Source organism: Barbus barbus (genome assembly GCF_936440315.1).
Source record: "Barbus barbus genome assembly, chromosome: 30".
Taxonomy (NCBI): Eukaryota; Metazoa; Chordata; class Actinopteri; order Cypriniformes; family Cyprinidae; genus Barbus; species Barbus barbus.
This window is the reverse complement of record NC_136758.1, coordinates 21,791,358-21,810,065: the sequence shown is the minus strand read 5'-3', so window position 1 is coordinate 21,810,065 and position 18,708 is coordinate 21,791,358. Positions and strand designations below refer to the sequence as shown.

General features: G+C 36.0%; 1 protein-coding gene across 2 annotated transcripts in view; it reads right to left on the bottom strand.

The window, feature by feature from the left end:
* Positions 1-18,708, bottom strand: part of LOC306849927 (neurexin-3a-like) — a gene marked incomplete at both ends in the record, with an annotated part of 262,700 nt that overhangs the window by 169,612 nt on the left and 74,380 nt on the right. For both annotated transcript variants that reach the window (XM_079385310.1, XM_079385311.1), the window contains 6 exons: positions 2,478-2,651; positions 2,737-2,927; positions 3,361-3,742; positions 4,201-4,320; positions 7,274-7,300; positions 10,297-10,500. In XM_079385310.1, coding sequence (XP_079241436.1) covers positions 2,478-2,651; positions 2,737-2,927; positions 3,361-3,742; positions 4,201-4,320; positions 7,274-7,300; positions 10,297-10,500 — 1,098 coding nt within the window. The remainder of the gene's footprint in view (positions 1-2,477; positions 2,652-2,736; positions 2,928-3,360; positions 3,743-4,200; positions 4,321-7,273; positions 7,301-10,296; positions 10,501-18,708) is intronic.

Genomic DNA, 18,708 nt, shown 5'->3' with positions numbered 1-18,708 from the left:
CACACACACAAAATTGTTCTATTCATGTATGAAATGAAGAACTGAATTCAAATGGTGTCGGGTTTGTCTCTGTTTATAAAATAGGACCTGCATCAGATGATCTGGTGGTAGCCTGTGTCCTGAAAATATGTGGAATTATGTTAATGAACATTGCATAGGGCTTTTCACACTTGAAATAGGTCATATCCGGATTTACCATTCACACTGCTCATAATTTAACCGGGGTTAACAATTAATTCATAAGCAGAGGTTTCTACATTTATAACCGGGTTGCCATGTCTACAAAACAAAATCAGTCCAAAATGCGTCAGGGGTCCCCTCCGTCAAAATCAAATTAAAATGAACAAAATTATCAAAATTAGCTTCTAGACATTAGCGTTAAATTTTAAAATCCGTGTCAACAGTTCACACTGTACTCCTTTGACCGTGTAAAAGCAGTGCCAACCCTGCTCCTTTACATTTTCATAACCCCGAGTAAAAAGCTTTGTTAAGCCCATGAAACATACCTTTATCTGGGGTTAAAAGCAAGGTTTAGCAGATGATAACCCAGGGTTAAGCACAGTGTGAAAAGCCCTTGCTTAGCCTATATGTAGGTTCTGAAAGCTTCAACAATATAAGGGCAGCTATAAAAAGTCGTGGAAAAATGGTTTTCAACACTGATATTCGAGGGGAAAAAAAGGTTTGCATGTTTTAAATTGTGTACGCTTTGACATTAAACCATTAAATGTGCATTAGTTCTTTAGAGGAAAAACACATTTTCATATCTGTTAAGACCTGTGGTGTGTTCATAAACTAGTAGCCTTTTGTCTTTGGAAAACAATCCCAGACTTCTGTATGTGATTATCAAGCATGCTGACATTGACATTTCAAGCTCACACAATGGACTCAAGCAACAAAATGTGAAGATGATACAACAAAAGACCAAACGATTTAGATGGTTAAGATTTTATTCTTGGTTCAACAACATGTAAACGTAACATGTAGGATACTCAACATAAAGCGAGGCTTTTTGTTCAAGACAACATTGAGATGAATGATGGAATTGTGACGGACAATTCATTTTGTAATGGATGGACAGATCATATAAATGCTTGCACACAAAGTTTTACGCAAACAAGACTATAACAAATCAAAAGAGAACAAGAGAACACTGAGAACAAAAAAGTGAAAGGCCAAAAAAATAAAAATGTAAAATAACCAACCAAACAATGTCAAGAAAACAAAGACATTAACATGCACTGAAATATGGCAGAGATCTCATGTACATAAGAAAATGGATATTAGCAATGAGTAAGTGAAGAAATATTCTTGTATGGATCTTAAGTGATCTGTGTTCTGATCTTTTGGACATATTTGGCATTTAACATACAATCAGTTGCTATGATTGAAGCTTTGATGCTGGTTATATGACCATAATATCTGCACTATCATTTTACTGACACCTAGCTTCCGATAAAATGTCAAATTCTTACATAATCTGTATTTCTAAATATTTTAGAATTTTTTTTTATTTTCTTTTTGTCTTTAATTTTTTATTCTAATCAGTCAAATGCAAAGAGATGTAATTATATCACAATATTCAAATGTTACGTTTATTTCACTCCCATTCAAAATATATATTCAAAACAAAAATAATATTATATATACGCTACCATTTAAAAGCCAGGGGTCATTGAGAGTTTTTTTATGTTTTTTTAAATAAGTCTCTTATGCTCATCAAAGCTGCATTATTTGATCACAAATACAGTAAAAACTATTAAATAAAACATATTTTTGAATATTATTACAATTAAAACTTTAAATAAATTTTAAATATATTATTTCTAATATGGAAAAAACTGAATTTTCAGCATTCATTACTCCAGTCTTCAGTGTCACATGACACTTTCAATATTGAAAACAGATGTGCTGCTCAATATTTTTGTGGAAACCATGATAAATTTTTTTTCTCCAGGATACTTTGATGAATAGAAAGCCCACAATAAAAGCATTTACTTATTATTTACTGTTACTTTTGATTAATTTAATGCATCCCTGCTGAATAAAAGTATTAAATTCTTAAATAAAAAATCCTTACTGAGCCCAAATTTTTGAATGCCAGTGTACATATTTGTCATAATTACTTAATAGCTGCACATATTCTTCTTTTATTTTTAATGGTTTAAGGTCAAAACACATCAGATCAAATGCATAAAGTTCCATCTTGACTCAAAATACTGCAATGTAAATATTCCCTCTGTAAGTCGGTTCGTAAAAATGTCACTAATTCATACAAACAAAGACTTGGCTGATCCTAGCATGACCAATGTGGCCAATAAAAATATTAATAAGCCAGTTGGCTCAACAGAGAGCTGACTGGGTGAGAGATGAGACAAGCAGGGTCAGAAAGATGGAGTGATGGCTCAGTGAGGTGGAACTACTGTTTGCATTCATGAGAAAGAACGGGCTCCTCGAGCTAGAGTTGTAAGAGGGTGTACCTTCGCATCCTCGCTCGATCTGACCGCTGCGGAACAAAGCGTCGTTTATGAGGTCGGGAAGGCGTCCGTTCAGGTCCACAGATGCCAGGCAACCCTTAAAACCATCCCTAGAGGCCACAAGTTTCGGCAGGCTGTTATACATGTTGGGCCCCAATCCGGCGATGTAGAGGTCACCTGAGCAGAACGCAGATACAATAGATGCCCAGGTAAGACTGTGATTGGGGGCATGAGAATATATGAATTTTAGCTGGTTACGTACCTTTAAGGTCCAGATTTTTGGCGCCATTGACGACTTGACTCACTGCCTTGGCATCGACTTTGAGTGTGTGGACATTACTGTTGTCTCTAGTGATGACAACGTTATGCCACTGGTTGTCATGGAGAGCTCGGTCACTGTTGCCCTTGATTACATTGGGCCCGTTGCCAAGATCAAACACGTAATGTATGTACCTAAAAGACAGAAGAGTGAAGTTCAGTTTACAGGGAGAGTAGAAAGGCCATATCATATTCCATTCCAACTTTAATTATGTAATTTTTCTGGCTTCAATATTAAAGAACCGATTATTGTGTTAAAAAAAAGTGTAAACCAATTACCAGTCTATGTCAAGATGCCACAAAAACAAACAGAAATTACCTTTAATTTTCTTTCCTTACAAAAATTCTTACAAAACAAGGCAGGATATATGATTCAGTTTATAGACTTGTGGTTTACTTGCCTCATTTACTGTATGCTGATAAGATTCAATCCCAAAAACGCCAGATGACATAGTTTAATCTAGTTCTTCCTCATAAGTGTTACCTAAAGTAGCTTGTTACCTTGTAAACACTTTTACCGGCAAGATAAAAAAATAAAATAAAGTGTCCATTTCTTCAAAAGGCTTACCCTTTCACCAGCTCTACAGTGATGAAATCACTTCCATCCCCGCTGTTGAAGAGGATGAATCCATCTGGAGAAGTTGTCTTGAACTGGAAGAAAAGGTGCATGGATGTGTAAGCCTGCAAGGTCGCTAGACTCAGGTAACTGCTCTTTGACTTGAACGTCACAGGGTCTGCGATGATGGAGCGCATGCCAAAGCGAGCGTTGAGCTCGCAGTAGTCAATATCACCGTTCTTGCATAGGTCGATGTAGAGCATGCCATTGAACTTGAGGCTCTGCAGGTGACCGATGAAACTGGAGGGGATCATGGAGACGAAACGGCGCTCGGTCATCACGCCCGTCTCGATGTTGTGAAACTCTAACCGGGTGTGATCGCCCACCATCTGACCTACAAACCACAGCAGGTTGGAAAGGAAAACAAGAAAAAAGATGCTGCTATACTACACCCTCAAACAATATTACACTGCTGCACAGGCATAAAAATGCTACCGTACACCAAAACCCTGAGTCAGACTCTCCAACTACTGGGTACACAGAGCGAGTTCTACATTATGTCAGCGTAGCAATAAACATGAACCAAAAACATGCATCTTATTGCTGTGAAACTCTAAAGTAGTGTTGGAATGAGAACAACTGATGAAACATTGTAAATGATTTTTCCCACAATTTATCAAAACGACACAATCTGTATCTAAAGAATAACTAGAACTAGTAACTCTGAAAACTTTCACATACTTATTTCTGCAGTTTCCTGCAGCAAAACTGCTTTATTTACACACTTGAATCATCTATAGCTTCTTAAATAAAATAACGCATCAAGAATTGTGTTGTCTTTCAGGATAGTACCTTCTGCTACGTCATCGTCAACCATTAGCTTGTAGCTTTTGCCCCTCCGGATCACGCGCACAGTATGCCATTCATTATCATTGAGTTTTTGTCCAGCATACAGTGTCTCTGGTCCTTTGCCTGAGAATGACGGTCATGAAACGTTAATGCCAACCTGAATCGTCTCTGACCAAACCTTTGCTTTCAATAAGAAAAAGTTACAACTTTTTAGTTGCTTTGAATTTGATGCTAACTATGTGGCAAATCAGGTTAAATTGATTCTTTTTTTTCCGAGTTGAGATGATTACCACAATAGAGAAAGCAGAGGTTTGGTGCAGATCTTTTTGAATATTACATAAAAACATAAGCTTTAACAAAAAACTAAAATTGTTAGCTAATTTAGTTTCCTCTGTTTTTCACAATAATCACTTCAAAACATAATCCTGAGATTATAAAATGGCTTTTACTCATAAAAGGTCTTGATACACCACTCAAAAGACAAAGTTCTCACAGTTGGTTTGATAATGTAAATTATACATAAATTAACTTTGGTTAACTTTGGTCACAGTTGTGAATATGAATCTATAAGTTGGCAACACTCGCTCAACCTATAGCATGAGTTTGGGACGGGGCTGTATGCTTGTCCAAACCAATGGCAGAAAGGATTGTAATATAGGAAACTTGTTTGAAAATTTAATCTTTTTGCAATTTGATTTGGTAACACGAGTGACACAGAAATCAAATGCTTCACCTTTAAAGTCAGAATCGGAGTTAATTTACAAGAAAGCAATATATTCTTTATGATGCAATACATTTGAGGAGTTAAGTAGTCACAGAGGAGAGCAGTGAAGTGTTTTGGATTCAGCTCAGAGCATGCTATGAAATCATGCTCCACATCCCTCAAAATCTCTTGGCTCTTGGGAAATTGTGTTATGTACCTACCAGCATGCAGTTATCGGTAGTTCCTGAGAAAGAATATTACCCTCCACCCTCCTCAGCACTGACATAAATGTGTTTTGACCGACATGAAGCTCACAATCTGCCATCACTGACATTGTTCAGACAATTTATCATGTCTATTAGATCATCCTTACTACACCGATGCAAAAACAATACCTAGTGCATATTTGATTCTGAAAGGGTAACATTGTCCTTTTCAGAATTTCAAAACATAATAACTAAGCAGAACAACTATTAAAGGCCATACAAGCAATTACCGTATTTTGAAAGCATAAAAATCTCATCTCGGCTTACCAGGGTTACATTAATGAACAAATCCACCAGTATCAACCACTTTCTGCACGAATTCCACTGCTGTATGCAGGTAATAATCTTAGAGCTTTTAAAAATGCAGGTCTCGTAACAGGAGCTTAAGAACCAATAGCTCCGATAAGCACATCATTATAATTAGTGGCGTTGTATTAATCTGAGTGATGGAAAGTGTGAACTGGTGCAGGTAAAGGGATGAGACTAATCTAGCATGATGTGAGTGTTTGCTACTTGATCAGAATGACTGATGGAGGCGTAGTTGTGGGATACTGCTTTACTTGGTACATTTCCAGCAGGGCCAGGCTCTTTAGTACATCACCAACACTCATCATTTGGCATAAACGCTTTTCATCTAAAGTAACTTACAGTCATTGTAAGAATAGCCACATGGAATCCAGCCTGCTACCTTTCTATTATCAGACCACTGTAAGGATAGTATTTAAACAGTCACATTATAAACAACATATGAAAACACTTAAAAAAAACGTGCAACTATTGCATGAAGATATCAAGATCCATAAGGCATGCAAGCCATTTATAGAGTCATTATTATTATTAGAGTCATACACATATATAGCCAAAATAAGACAAATGCAATTAAACATTCTTACCTTTGAAAGTGGGAAAATCAGTTAGTTCATAGTTATTCAGAGTGGTTTTATTTGTTTAAAAAATTTGTGTGTGAATATATACACACACACACACACACACACACACACACACACACACACATATATATATATATATATATATATATATATATTATATATATATACACACACACACACACACACACACACACATACATATATATATATATATATATATATATATATAATATTTATCTAATATGATATCACCTTTATAGTTTATATCAATCAAAAATTGTCATTGAGAGAATTCAAGACCTATTTTTGAGTAAAAGCAGTGTTTTTGCCAAAACTGTACAAATGTTTTCTTTACTAATAGTATAATAGTACAAAAAGTTAAGCAACTAAATAAAATGGCATAGTATTGAACAAAGACATTTCTGTATTTCTTAGAAGGAATATTCCAAGAACTTCAGGTAACAACTGAACTGAATGTGCATCTTTAGCATCATTTTTGTTTTAAGAATTGTATTACGCCATACATTACTGAGCTTAAAATGAATTGCAGTAGTTTGACTTAAAATACAACCAACCCAGCAAACAGAAACATGACAAAACCATATTGCATCATATCATAAAAATATCCAGAAATTAGATGCCATTATAAAAATGTAACATTAGTGATTTTATGTTCTCTGTATGCAAATGAGTTACAATTTATTTTTTAGGAAAAAAGTTTGTGGTGACTTTATAATGTGACTTTAAACGCTGTACAACTGTAGTTACGGCAACATGAAAAGATGCAAACCTGTCTCCAAATACAATAATTTAACATAACATGTATTTCTGCATGCACAATAATATTTCATATTAATGCATGCACTACTTTAAACTTAAATACTGCATTCCTTACTAAAGGCAGTATAAAAAAAATAGTAGTTTAAAAGATAGCATCAACTTTTAAGTACAAATTAAGACTTTTCTATAAAAGATGCTGACAGGATAGGAAATAGATTGACATGACAGCTAAATTACAGGCCGTCAAAAACAAGCCATGATTATTAAGTCACCACCAGTTATAATCGTGGTAATCGTGGTTGGCGAGATGCATCAACTGACCCTTTCATTAGACGCAAATTCTCCTTGACTAAATGGAGGAAAAGGCACAAGACTTAAGACATTCGTTTCAACAAGAGAATCATTAGGAGCAAAATGAAACTTGAGTGTTAACTTACTGGAGTTACAGTTTATCCTGATACAGTCTAGATGGGGGAAAATAAGTGACAGATGAAATTGCATCCTTCAAGGTTACAGCTGCAGACATCCAAAAACAATAATTCCACCCTTCCGGGGACGTCCACATGCAAAGAGGCGGCCATTTTTTTATTATTATTAATGAAAGCATTATAATTTAATGAAAATACTGCGCACAAAGTCACTGGATTATCTGCAACTGTCAAATAATTATAATAATGTCTATGAATAAAATACTTTTTATAATTATTTTGCTGCTAAAAACAAATAATTGCCTTATAAGCAGTGTTTATTTTATAAAATTATAAAATGGCCACTTGGAGCTCACCAACCACAAAGACTATTCAACCCAGAGCGTTATATATATTTTTTTTAATTATGCTTTTAATTCTCAGACCTATCTGAGGTCCTGCCCCATAGAAATCACACCAGCTCATTAGCTAAATAGGCTTTAATAGCTTAAATACATTTAGCAAGAAGCTGGTGTTAGGGCATTTTTCTTGAATACTGCTCTGGAAAATAACGATTTCAAGCTTGCCTTCCCATTTTGATGGCATCATGCTCTGGGTTGGGCTCTGTGTGGCTGGATTTACCATGTGTCGTCAACCGCAACAGAAAAGTGGGAGCAAACAGCCTCGATCCAATAAGCACCAGCACCATGCAGTGGCCTCTGTACCTCCAGCTAGATCTTCCTGAGATCTGACCACTCAAATGAGCCCTTAATATACTACAGTCTCTAATATATTAATAATTATTTGTAAATGTATAGTTGTAGAGGTCTGCGTTGTCCTAAAAGTAAAATAAACTTGTATTTTGGAAGCTAGAGCAGTCCTGAGCGTATATCTAATGATATACATATGTATTCGGTTGTGTTTTATGGCTGACAGGCTGTCAAATCATTCCAGATGATTTCTCTGTGTATGCAATCATAAGACATTCTTGTCTCTTTCAGTATGTTTACAGTGTGTGGGCTATGTTTGTCTCTACTATGGTTGAGCTGTCACAGATGATCAGTACTACTGTCAAACCTCAGGCTGTTTCCTACAGTGAGGTGTGAGTTGTGTCACTTCCTTTAATGATGACACTGTGACTTAATGACCAGTTATGGTGTCTCATCTCTCATGTAAAGGTAATGGTGTCGGATCGAGGATTGAGAGGTGCTACCAGCTGCAGGTGAAGCTGAGAGCTCTGTTCTCGGGCTGTTTGCCGACCGGGCCGCAGGCTAAGGGCCTTTGAAGGGGTGAATACCATCTTTTGACAAAGCATGGAGAATGTGTGTCAGAGAACTGAACAGGAAGGGAGAGGTGACGGTGGTTAAAAGGAAGTGATGTAACAGAAAGGAAATACCAACCAAAGCACAAATGTGGTACGAATGGAACCAACGGAGACAGAACATGAGGTTTGTCAGAAAAGAGTTACTGAAGACATTGTCAAGTAGAAAAGATGACAGGAATTAGTGTTAAGTTGACAATCAGAAAGTCACAACACTTGGATTATAATCATAAAAAGGAATTATCCATCATTTCAAAAGTCGACATTAAATAAAAAATGCTATGCTGTTATGCAGTGCTGTGACTGTCTCAAAGGAGTTTTGTTTTCACTATGACAATGATCATGGTTAATATATTAAAAAATGCACCAAACATTGTGTACGTTAGGCCTGGGCAGTATGGTGGTACTGTATATGCGACAGCAATTTAGAAATTTTGCAATAACTTTATACCGCAATAGACACATCCGCTATGAAATAAGTGGGCAAGACTGCTGTAAGTTATTTACAGTTGAAAGAAATGGAGAAATTTGTAGTAATTTGTAGTAGTATGTCCCAAAAATATGCAAAATAATATAAAATTATATAGATTAACTGTTTATGGTTAAATCAATAAAGAATTCGAATGATGTGCAATTATAATGTGAGCTTATTTAAAGGGGTCATATGACAATGCTAAAAAATAACATTTTGTGTATTTCGTGTTATGCAATGTGTTTAGCGGTTTAAGGTTCAAAAAACACATTATTTTCCATATTCCGTACATTATTGCTGCTGCTCTCTGCCCTACCTTTCTGAAACGCATCGATTTATACAAAGCTCATCGATCTGAAAAGTGTGGTGTGCTCTGATTGGCCAGGTATCTAGTGCGTTGTAATTGCCGAATACCTCAAGCATGTGACAGAAATGTTACGCCCATATTTGGAAACACAGAATCTCCACAACATGGCGGTGGCGGCAACAATACAACAGCGAGAATAAAAGTTACGCCTTCTTTCCTTGCGTGTACATTTGGGCGGTGTTATGCAAATCTTCCAACACAGTGATGTAGATTTGTGGAGGCGTGTTTAAATGAGGCATTTTGGGAAGGCATGGTTAAGTCTTAACTTTAATCTTTGCGACTTTACGAATCTTATCTATGCACAAACAGCTTGTAACACTCCAAAGAGAATGGAAAACATGAAATCATGTCATATGACCCCTTCAATCAGAATTTAGAATTGAAAGTATGTTTTATATTTATATATATATATTCTAATTTCATTACAATATTTCATGTTTTTACCTGAATTATGCAGCTAATGCTCCTCATACTCCTTCGGTTGTTATAAACAAACTTATCTTTTGCTTTGCATCCATGATGTTCAGAATAAAAGTATAAAGTACTATTTTTTTATTTTCCATATATGTAACTATATTGTGATTATATAATATTATATTACTTGTACAGTGATATAATATCATACCACCCATCCCTAACATCAATTAGTAGCCAAAATTTGAATTTACCGTCAATTACTTTATTTGAGAAAATAATAAATTCAAACTGAACTCAATCAAATGTCTGGTGAACCATGCAAATTAAGAAAAACAATAAAACAACATCTTAATATATCTTATTAATTAATGTAATGATGATGGAGGCAGGGTAGGATGGGGTTGGAATGATGGACAGATAGGAAGAGAGAGAAAAAAGAAGCACTGCATCCTGAAGGAGGGGGTTTTATACAATACCTAAGTTGACCGTGAGTTTGACGTGACTGCCGTCCAGCTCTAACCGAAGAGTATCGGCGGAGTCGCGTGAGGTGGTGGCCATGAGCAGGCCGTATGCCCGCTGAGACATGAAGCGAAGGGACACGTCCTCCGCTTCAGTGTGCATCACGGTAGGCATCACCACTTTCATGTACATGCTCCCGTCATAGCTCAAGATGGACGCCTCTGTGGACAAAAGAATGCAAGATTTAGACAAGTTATAGGTACAAAAAAACTTTGCTAATTAAAATAATATATTTTTTTGACTTTGTTTAGGAAATGTTAAATTGTATCCCTAAACAATCCTAAAACATTACAACACAACATAAACCAACAGTCTGCACGTTCAAGATGATGGCCTGCAAAAATTAAAATCATCTTCTTGAGGAAATGCTAAAACAAAGCACACTGAGTTAACACGATCTGCACAAGCCTCCCACAAGTTTCTATTAACTGGCTCAACAGTTAAATGAACAGATCTCTCCTGCCATGGGAAATGTTGAAGACATCTGCACTTTTCAGCAAGCTGCCACATAGATGGCCAGTCAGGCACACTGCTAGGACGGGACTGATGGATGTGGCGATGCCCTTTCTCCTCAGCCTCAGCCTCAGCCTCTGACTGTCATTCAACACAGTGCTGGCTGGAAAACACTCCATATGAAAGTATTAGAAAAGCCAGCCGGGCATAAAATGTCTGCTTGGACTTTACAGCCCGTAGACGTGCAGGTGAAAGAAAGACATAAATCACAGCTAGGCTGCGTTGTCTGGCCAGGGTTTTTATAGAAGAAATTATAATATAAAAGAGGCCACATAAAATCTCACTTCAAGATAAAGAAAAACCTTCTGCAGCACAACAAGATATTTACCTTTTGTTGCAATATTCAATGAAGGTGAAAATAAGTTTGCTTCAGGCTGATAAAATAAAATACTACCACCATTCAGATATTTTTTTTTAATAGAAATTCATGCTTTTATTCAACAAGGGCACATTAAACTGATAAAAAGTGACAGTAAAGACGTTTCATAATGCTACAATAGAGTTCTCTTTCCAATAAACGCTGTTCAATCTCAACTCAATGAATCCTGAAAAAAATTGTATCATGTTTCAACAGAAATATTAAGCAGCATAACCATTTTCAACATTGATGATACTAAGATACGTTTCTTGTAATGATTAGTAATGATGCTGACATTTTAGCTTTGCCATCACAGGAATAAATTCCATATTTAAAGTATATGACAAAATAAAACAATGTATAATATTGTATAATAATAATATTTAACAAAATTTGTTTTATTGTATTTTTGATTAATAAATGCATCTTTGTTGAGTATGAAACTTTTTAAATAAGGTTGTTTGACAAAAATCAGACATAATCGATTGTATAATACTAATAATGTAATACCAATATTTCACAATTAATTTTTATTGTATTTTGGATTAAATAAATGCATCCTTGTTGAGTATAAGACTTCTTTCAAAAAACTTTTAAACAGTATTTGTAAAAATATAACAACAATAAAATGAAATTGCAGACATTCATATACAGACAAGATTAGGTTTAGATTAGCTCATATTAGTAGACTTCATTAAATCATAAGACGTAAATACAATGATCACACATTTCAAGAGAAGATTAATAACAGATGCCCATTTAATCCTGAGATGTGAAAACCCCATCTTGAACACATGCATCCTAAATATCGATGCATAGAAACCGCTGACAAACTCTACAATTACAGTGATCGATATGTTATTATGTGCGATTAGTTGCTTTTCAATCCTCCCTGGGGCCCCCGCCAATTTAAATTTTACACCCGGCATACTAAGAGAGTGGGAGAGCGAAATCGAGGTTGAGCTGCCATCAGTGAAGACAACGAGAAGAGAAACAGATAAGTGGGACTAACCTCTAGACAGTATCTGACGATTAACTCCGAGTGAAAGCAAATCAAAATGATTTTGTATCAACGTTATTGAGCAGCAGGCTGATGCGAGTGGACAGAAACATGCCGTGGAGGATATGATGAGAGTGACAGGGGAATAAGGCACCAGAGATCTTCACAGGGTGGCAGTGTTTCTCAATAAGGGGCCGATGTTACACAACAGCATCCGGCAGCCATCTTGAGAGAGTTTCTTCTCAAAGCATCTCATAAATCCGTCTCACAGCACGTGAGGGGACTCATTCACTGTATTTACCTGTAAAATGTGGCTGTCTTTCTCTCTTTTAGATTTGTAGGCTGGGGTAATTAATGCAGATCATGTGGCTGTATAAAAATGCGGTGCACATCTGACATTTCGGAATATTAATTAAGCCCTGCTTTTGTTTTCCTATGTAAATAATGAACACAGAACTTATTCAATCACATGCCCGAATGAAACACGGTTCATGAAAGTCAAATGAGCTGCAAAAAGCATTACTCATGGGAGAGGCTAATTCAATAAATAAAGGGCTTTAACTGACATTCCATCTGACTAATTGATGACTGAATAGATGGAATGTTTAATCAGAATTGTTTTTTTTTCTCTCTCTGTGCTGCATCTGAACTTTTGGATATGTATTATCTTTCACAAACAGATCTTTCATGCATTTATGCATTTGAGCATTCATGCACATTCAAGGGGATATGCAAGTTAGATTTCAAGCAGTGTCCTGCAGTGTGACATGCTATACTCCAGCTGAAAACATTTAGGTAATTAGTTTATGATTATTGTATAGTCTGTTTTTACTTCATATTTTTTTGCAGTATATGCTAAAAAAAAGTAAATTTATTGCACAAAAATAATTTAGAAACATACATAAGTGTCTATTTATGAGGTCCAAAAGGACTCTTGCCAAACATATATATATATATATATATATATATATATATATATACACATGCATAAATAAAGGTGTAGGGTTTACTAAAGAAATGTATAGTAATATGCATCAAAATAAATTTTGAAGTAGAAATAAATAGTATTTTCTTGCACCTGTTCTATTTCTATTTAGATTTTTATTTTATTTTTTCTATTATTTTCTATTTATATCAACTTTGAAAAATCTTTTCTTTTCTTTTTTTTACAGAAATATTTGTGACTGGCACATTTTTTCATTAAAAAATAATGGACCCTGTGTGAATGCATTTGTGTTTATTTATTTTCATCAAGTTACAGGCCTTGCTTGAGGCACCGGTAACACATTTGTGTCATAACATTTCGATTAACCCGGATGGGCTAGCGCTCTGGAATACAAATGTATTGATTTAGCTTCTAATATTGAGTGAACACTGGCTGCTTAATTAAGGTGTATCTGTGATATGATCTATCATCATCATCTGTGCGGCACAGAGGGATCAGACTGACCTGTACTGAGCTCTGTCTCAATGACATAATGAGAGAAACATCAGGCATAAAATGCAATCAATGTTCATTAAACTGTCAGTCTTCCTGCTGCTCACCGGCAGACGACAAACTCTAAACCGAAGATGACAAGGACATTAATGCAGACAGCAATTCAACCTTCAATCTCTTCTGTGAGACAGAGATGTGCAGAGACCATTTGGTAAGCAGTGCCTCAAAACAGAGCAGCTGTTGCCGCTGTCCAGTTAGACTCTTAAGCTTCATCAGCTCCTGTGGTGCCACATGCTGGAAATTAAGAGATTTTTGATAGGTCTGCCATTGCAGTGAAGCATCCAAATGCCCAGTTTAGATTTTAGGTAATTCCTGATGACATTTCATCAACCATTGTATGAGTATGACAGATGATTATGATAATAATATAGCCAATTCAGGTGTACTAAAGAAATCGTTGCATCCAAGATGTAGAAGAGTTTGTTTCTTCATTTAGCATTACATCACTTGCTGACCAATTAATCCTCTGCAGTGAATGGGTGCCGTCAGATCGAGAGTTCAATAATCCATAAGTAATGTTTGTAAGCAACATGTTTGTAATCCATCATAAAAATGCTCTTAACTTCAAACCATTGCTTCTGGCTAAAATACAATTCCTTTATCTGCACTATAACATTTTTTAGTGAAAAAGTTGTCTCATCTGAATCTGGAGAGAAATATGCTCAGATCAAGCACTGTTCATGAGCAAAAGCAGTTATAGAGGACAACAGGGGATATACTTTTCACTGGAGGAAGCATTATTATGGATTATGGACTTCCATTTTAGCCAGAAGCAACAATATGTGAGTAATAATTCATGGATAAGATTCATGTGCATTACTTGTGGATTATAGTAATGTTTTTATCAGCTGTTTGGACTCTCATTCTGACGGCACCCATTCACTGCAGAGGATCTGTTGGCGAGTAAGTGATGTAATGTAAATTTCTCCACATCTGTTCTGATGAAGAAATAAATGCATCTACATCTTGGATGCCCTGAGTGTGAGTAAATTTTCAGCAAATTTTCACTTTGCATTCAACTATTCCTTTAATGAATGTTAACTAACAATAAGAATAATTTAGTATTAAAACAAATCTGGTTTTGTAGTACCTAAGACAAAAAAATTTTTTTTTACGGGAAACATAGCTGTCCTGATTGCAGGAAGTGACACACCTCACCCTAATATTCTCTGCATCTGTAGACGAAATAATGACGTGAAATCTGAACTAAAACCTTTCACTAAAGCCAAATTTTTCAGGAAATTGTTCAGTGCATGTTTGTAATTAAACTGACTTGCAGGTGGTCAAATGTCCACATACGCATGCTAAATAATGCGTCACAGGTGTGCGTTCTATTTTGTAGAGAAGCAAATACCCGGATGATGCTAATTGCAGTCTCTAACAAGAACGAGAGAGACGTGATTTTGGGTCACTGCCATAATCACACACTATACATGAAACAGATTCCCTTTCAATGAGCATTATTTTGTCATAAGGGAGAAAATGAAGGTTTTTCACAGCACAACTGCTCAACAATCATAAACCGTCATAAATCTAAAAGCGCATCAGGACTAAATGTGACTATAATGACTTACAGGCCATTTATTTGAAGCAGTGTTATTTTACATAAGATGATTTGAAATGTCATATAGAGGGGTTTGGAAATATATATGTAAGTATGAATAACAAGTTGAATCTATTATCATTATTATATTATTTAGTCATTTAGCAGACGCTTTTATCCAAAGCGATTTACAAATGAGGACAACAGAAGCAATCAATTGTAGTATTATCTTACTTAAATTAGGAAATACTGTATAATGCTTAACATTTAAATCTAATTCATATTAGAAATGATGCACACGATTATGCACAGCACCAAACAGGACAAATATCCAGAAAACAGCATCTGTCCTTAAAATGTCCTCTATCTCCCTTGTTTGACAATCACAGAGACTTTAATATTTCATTCCTGTGCCACTAGATGGCAGCAGAAGCCTAATGATGACAATGCATGCAAAATCAATATATTGCAGTGTTTTTTTAAACGGTTGCACAACAATTAATGTCAACCAATATTAAATACAAGTCATTAAAATCACTTCTGCATGGACATGGTACACAATTAACTATTTTAAAGAACCCGTGCCGCCTGTGAATAAACAATGTTCAAGTTTATTATGCATCCTTCAAAACCACTTAAAAGTACAAATCAGTTCTCACGCTCTGGTCTGTTCTAAAAGATGGCTGGTGTGGGCACAGGACTGGCTTGTAGTGAAACCCTAAAGGGGGGTTTCTGACACCCGCAACTGCCATAAATAGCAGATCGTAGCTATACTGCAGCAACAATTTGAATAATTTAGAACCGCCCTTAAAAAAGAGAAGAGGTGAACCAAATACAGTAGGCACATCCCTCCTCCACGTGCTGCCTCTCTGCTCCTCCCAACGCAGACACAAAAGGATTTACTCTGTTCTGTTTCAGCTGCGATTGTGGAAGCAGCTTGCTGACCGCTCTCGTCTGCACTCATTTAGCTTCAGAGCTGGATTAGAAACAGTTCAATAACTCTCCTGCCACTGAAAATAAACTGTTTTCAACCGCAGAGCCGCACAGCTTACAGCAAACCCACAAGCCCTCCATGAATCCCTCTCTTCTTGGGTTTCTTATTTTATTGTAGATATTAGAGAATAGCAGGGAGAGGCCCAAATAAAAATCACAAATCTCTTTAAAATCTGTAAAATGTATTAATCCTCCCAATTAAATGGAGAGCTAATGGAGACTTTAATTTAAATACAATGTACCGTATACTTTTCTCCTTGGAAAACCCCTGAAATCTCACCTGTCTCAAGAATTTTGGAAGAGATTTCAATGTCACAAACTCAAAGTCTGCAATCAAAAAGTGAGAGATTTCAATATGAATGCAAACAATTTCATATATACATACACACACAAAAAAGGGGGAGCGGGGGGGTTGGATTTCATAGGTTGTATTTATCCTAGAATGACTTGCATGGGCATCATAGCTGTACATTAGGGGCACATATGCTAACCGCTATGCAAGTTCCCATATTTCTTGTCTTTCTCTTGCTCACTCCCTCTTCCCTACTGTGCTCTCCTTCCTTGTCCTTTCATGGCTCATTTATATTTTTCTAAGGGAAGAAAGCAGGAAGGGTAGTGACTGGCATAGATGACTACAGAAACAATGATGTAACAGTCTAGTTTCACCTGATGAAGGTCGTCGACACAATATTTCATAAAGGTTTTTAAGGCTGCCAACACCTGCGATCTGAAAAATTCAACAGGTCTGTGAGTGACTACTAAGAGCATGTTAGGTGGATAATCATGGGCCGTCACCTCTTGCTCCTCTAACCAGCTGTGACGGAGGTGCAGACAGAGACCTTGGCTCCTGTGTGACTCCATGCATGGAGAGGAGGGAGAGAAAAAAGCCACATTGATATAAAATGAGATACTATGGGATGTGAATGCTCAATGATGTCTAATTTACTTGGTGTCAGCTTGAATTTTCAGTGTGATAAAACACTATTTAAATTCTCAGTACTATTCAGTGAATTGAGAGCTTATACATAATCAAAAGACTGTCTATGTGACATTACCAGCATAAAGTGTGCTCCACGATGCAGCATTTTCTGAAAAATCGTGAACCTAAAAGTGACCCCCCCCCCCCCGTTTATAACTGGCAATTGTGAGATATAACCATGAGATATTAAAATATTATGTAAAAGTACCTTTTTTATTCCATGACCAATAGTATAATTACACTGTAACAAGGACACCTTAAATGAAGTGTAACCTGAGAAAAATCTAAATTACAAGATATAAACTTGAATTGCAAAAAAAATTCTGAGGTTATATCTTGCAGTTCTGAACTTTTTCTCTGACTTGTGAGACTGTCTGAATAAACTAAATATTACTATATATAATTTTTTTTTTTCTTTTCTCCCTTTGGCTGTTCACTTCCTGTAGTAAATTAAAAATGCTGATTTTCTGTTCCACAGTCTGCTCATTTCAATAATTATTCAAGTCTGCTTGACAGATAAGTACTCAGAGACAAACGGAAAACAAAAAAGCACTTTGGAAAGAAACATGCTTCTATTTTCTCTGAATAGTGAAAGAATGTAATGTTCCTGCCACAACAGAAAAATAATAAGTTGCTTTCACATTCTTCTGTGCTCATGTATTGTCCTAAATCACAGACTCAATGAGTCAAAAACAAAAGTATTATCTTACTCATGACAGACTTTATTTTAAGATATTTAGTGATTCTAATTAATTTATTCCAGCTCACCATTTTGATTAGTCATGAACTCTGAGAAATTAGTTTTAATCCTGATCAGTACCAGAGAAGTTCATTGAAATCTACTGAATAATTCATCAAAATGCTTTTAAAACCTGAAATGGCTCCTGAACCTTTGATTTAAATCATCATATTAAATATCCAGGTCTGATTATAAAATGTTGCCCATTGCGCAAAAAAAAAAAAAAAAAAAAGCTTTATCAATCAGTTTGATTAAGGAGATTCATATGGCTCCATCACACATCGTGGGTCAGCTGTTGCAATGCATTATGGGATGTGAAGGATGCATGCTATGCTGCCTTAGAAGGATCATAAATATGCTGCCTACTTTTTCAAACAGCCTTTCACTGACATTATAAACAGACTTAAACAGTAACAAAAAAGCTATGAATATGGCCCATATAGTATAAATCAGGAATATATTCTAGCAAAGACAGAATGCAAGAATAGAGTGAGAAAGGGAAAATAGAGAGCGAGAGAGAACGTGGAAACACTTGAAATATCCAATATCCACAACTGTCAAGCAAAGCAATGCTACCTCCCATTTCCTCAGGCAGTGGCGGAGACCACCTCTCCCCTTTCGTGATGGAATGGCATGTTTTGTACCCTCATGTTGAACACTTTCTATTGATGGGGTCTGATATGTCAACACACTGATGCATCTCGTAAAGGAACAAATCATTTTTACCCGGTTCTAAATAAAGAGCT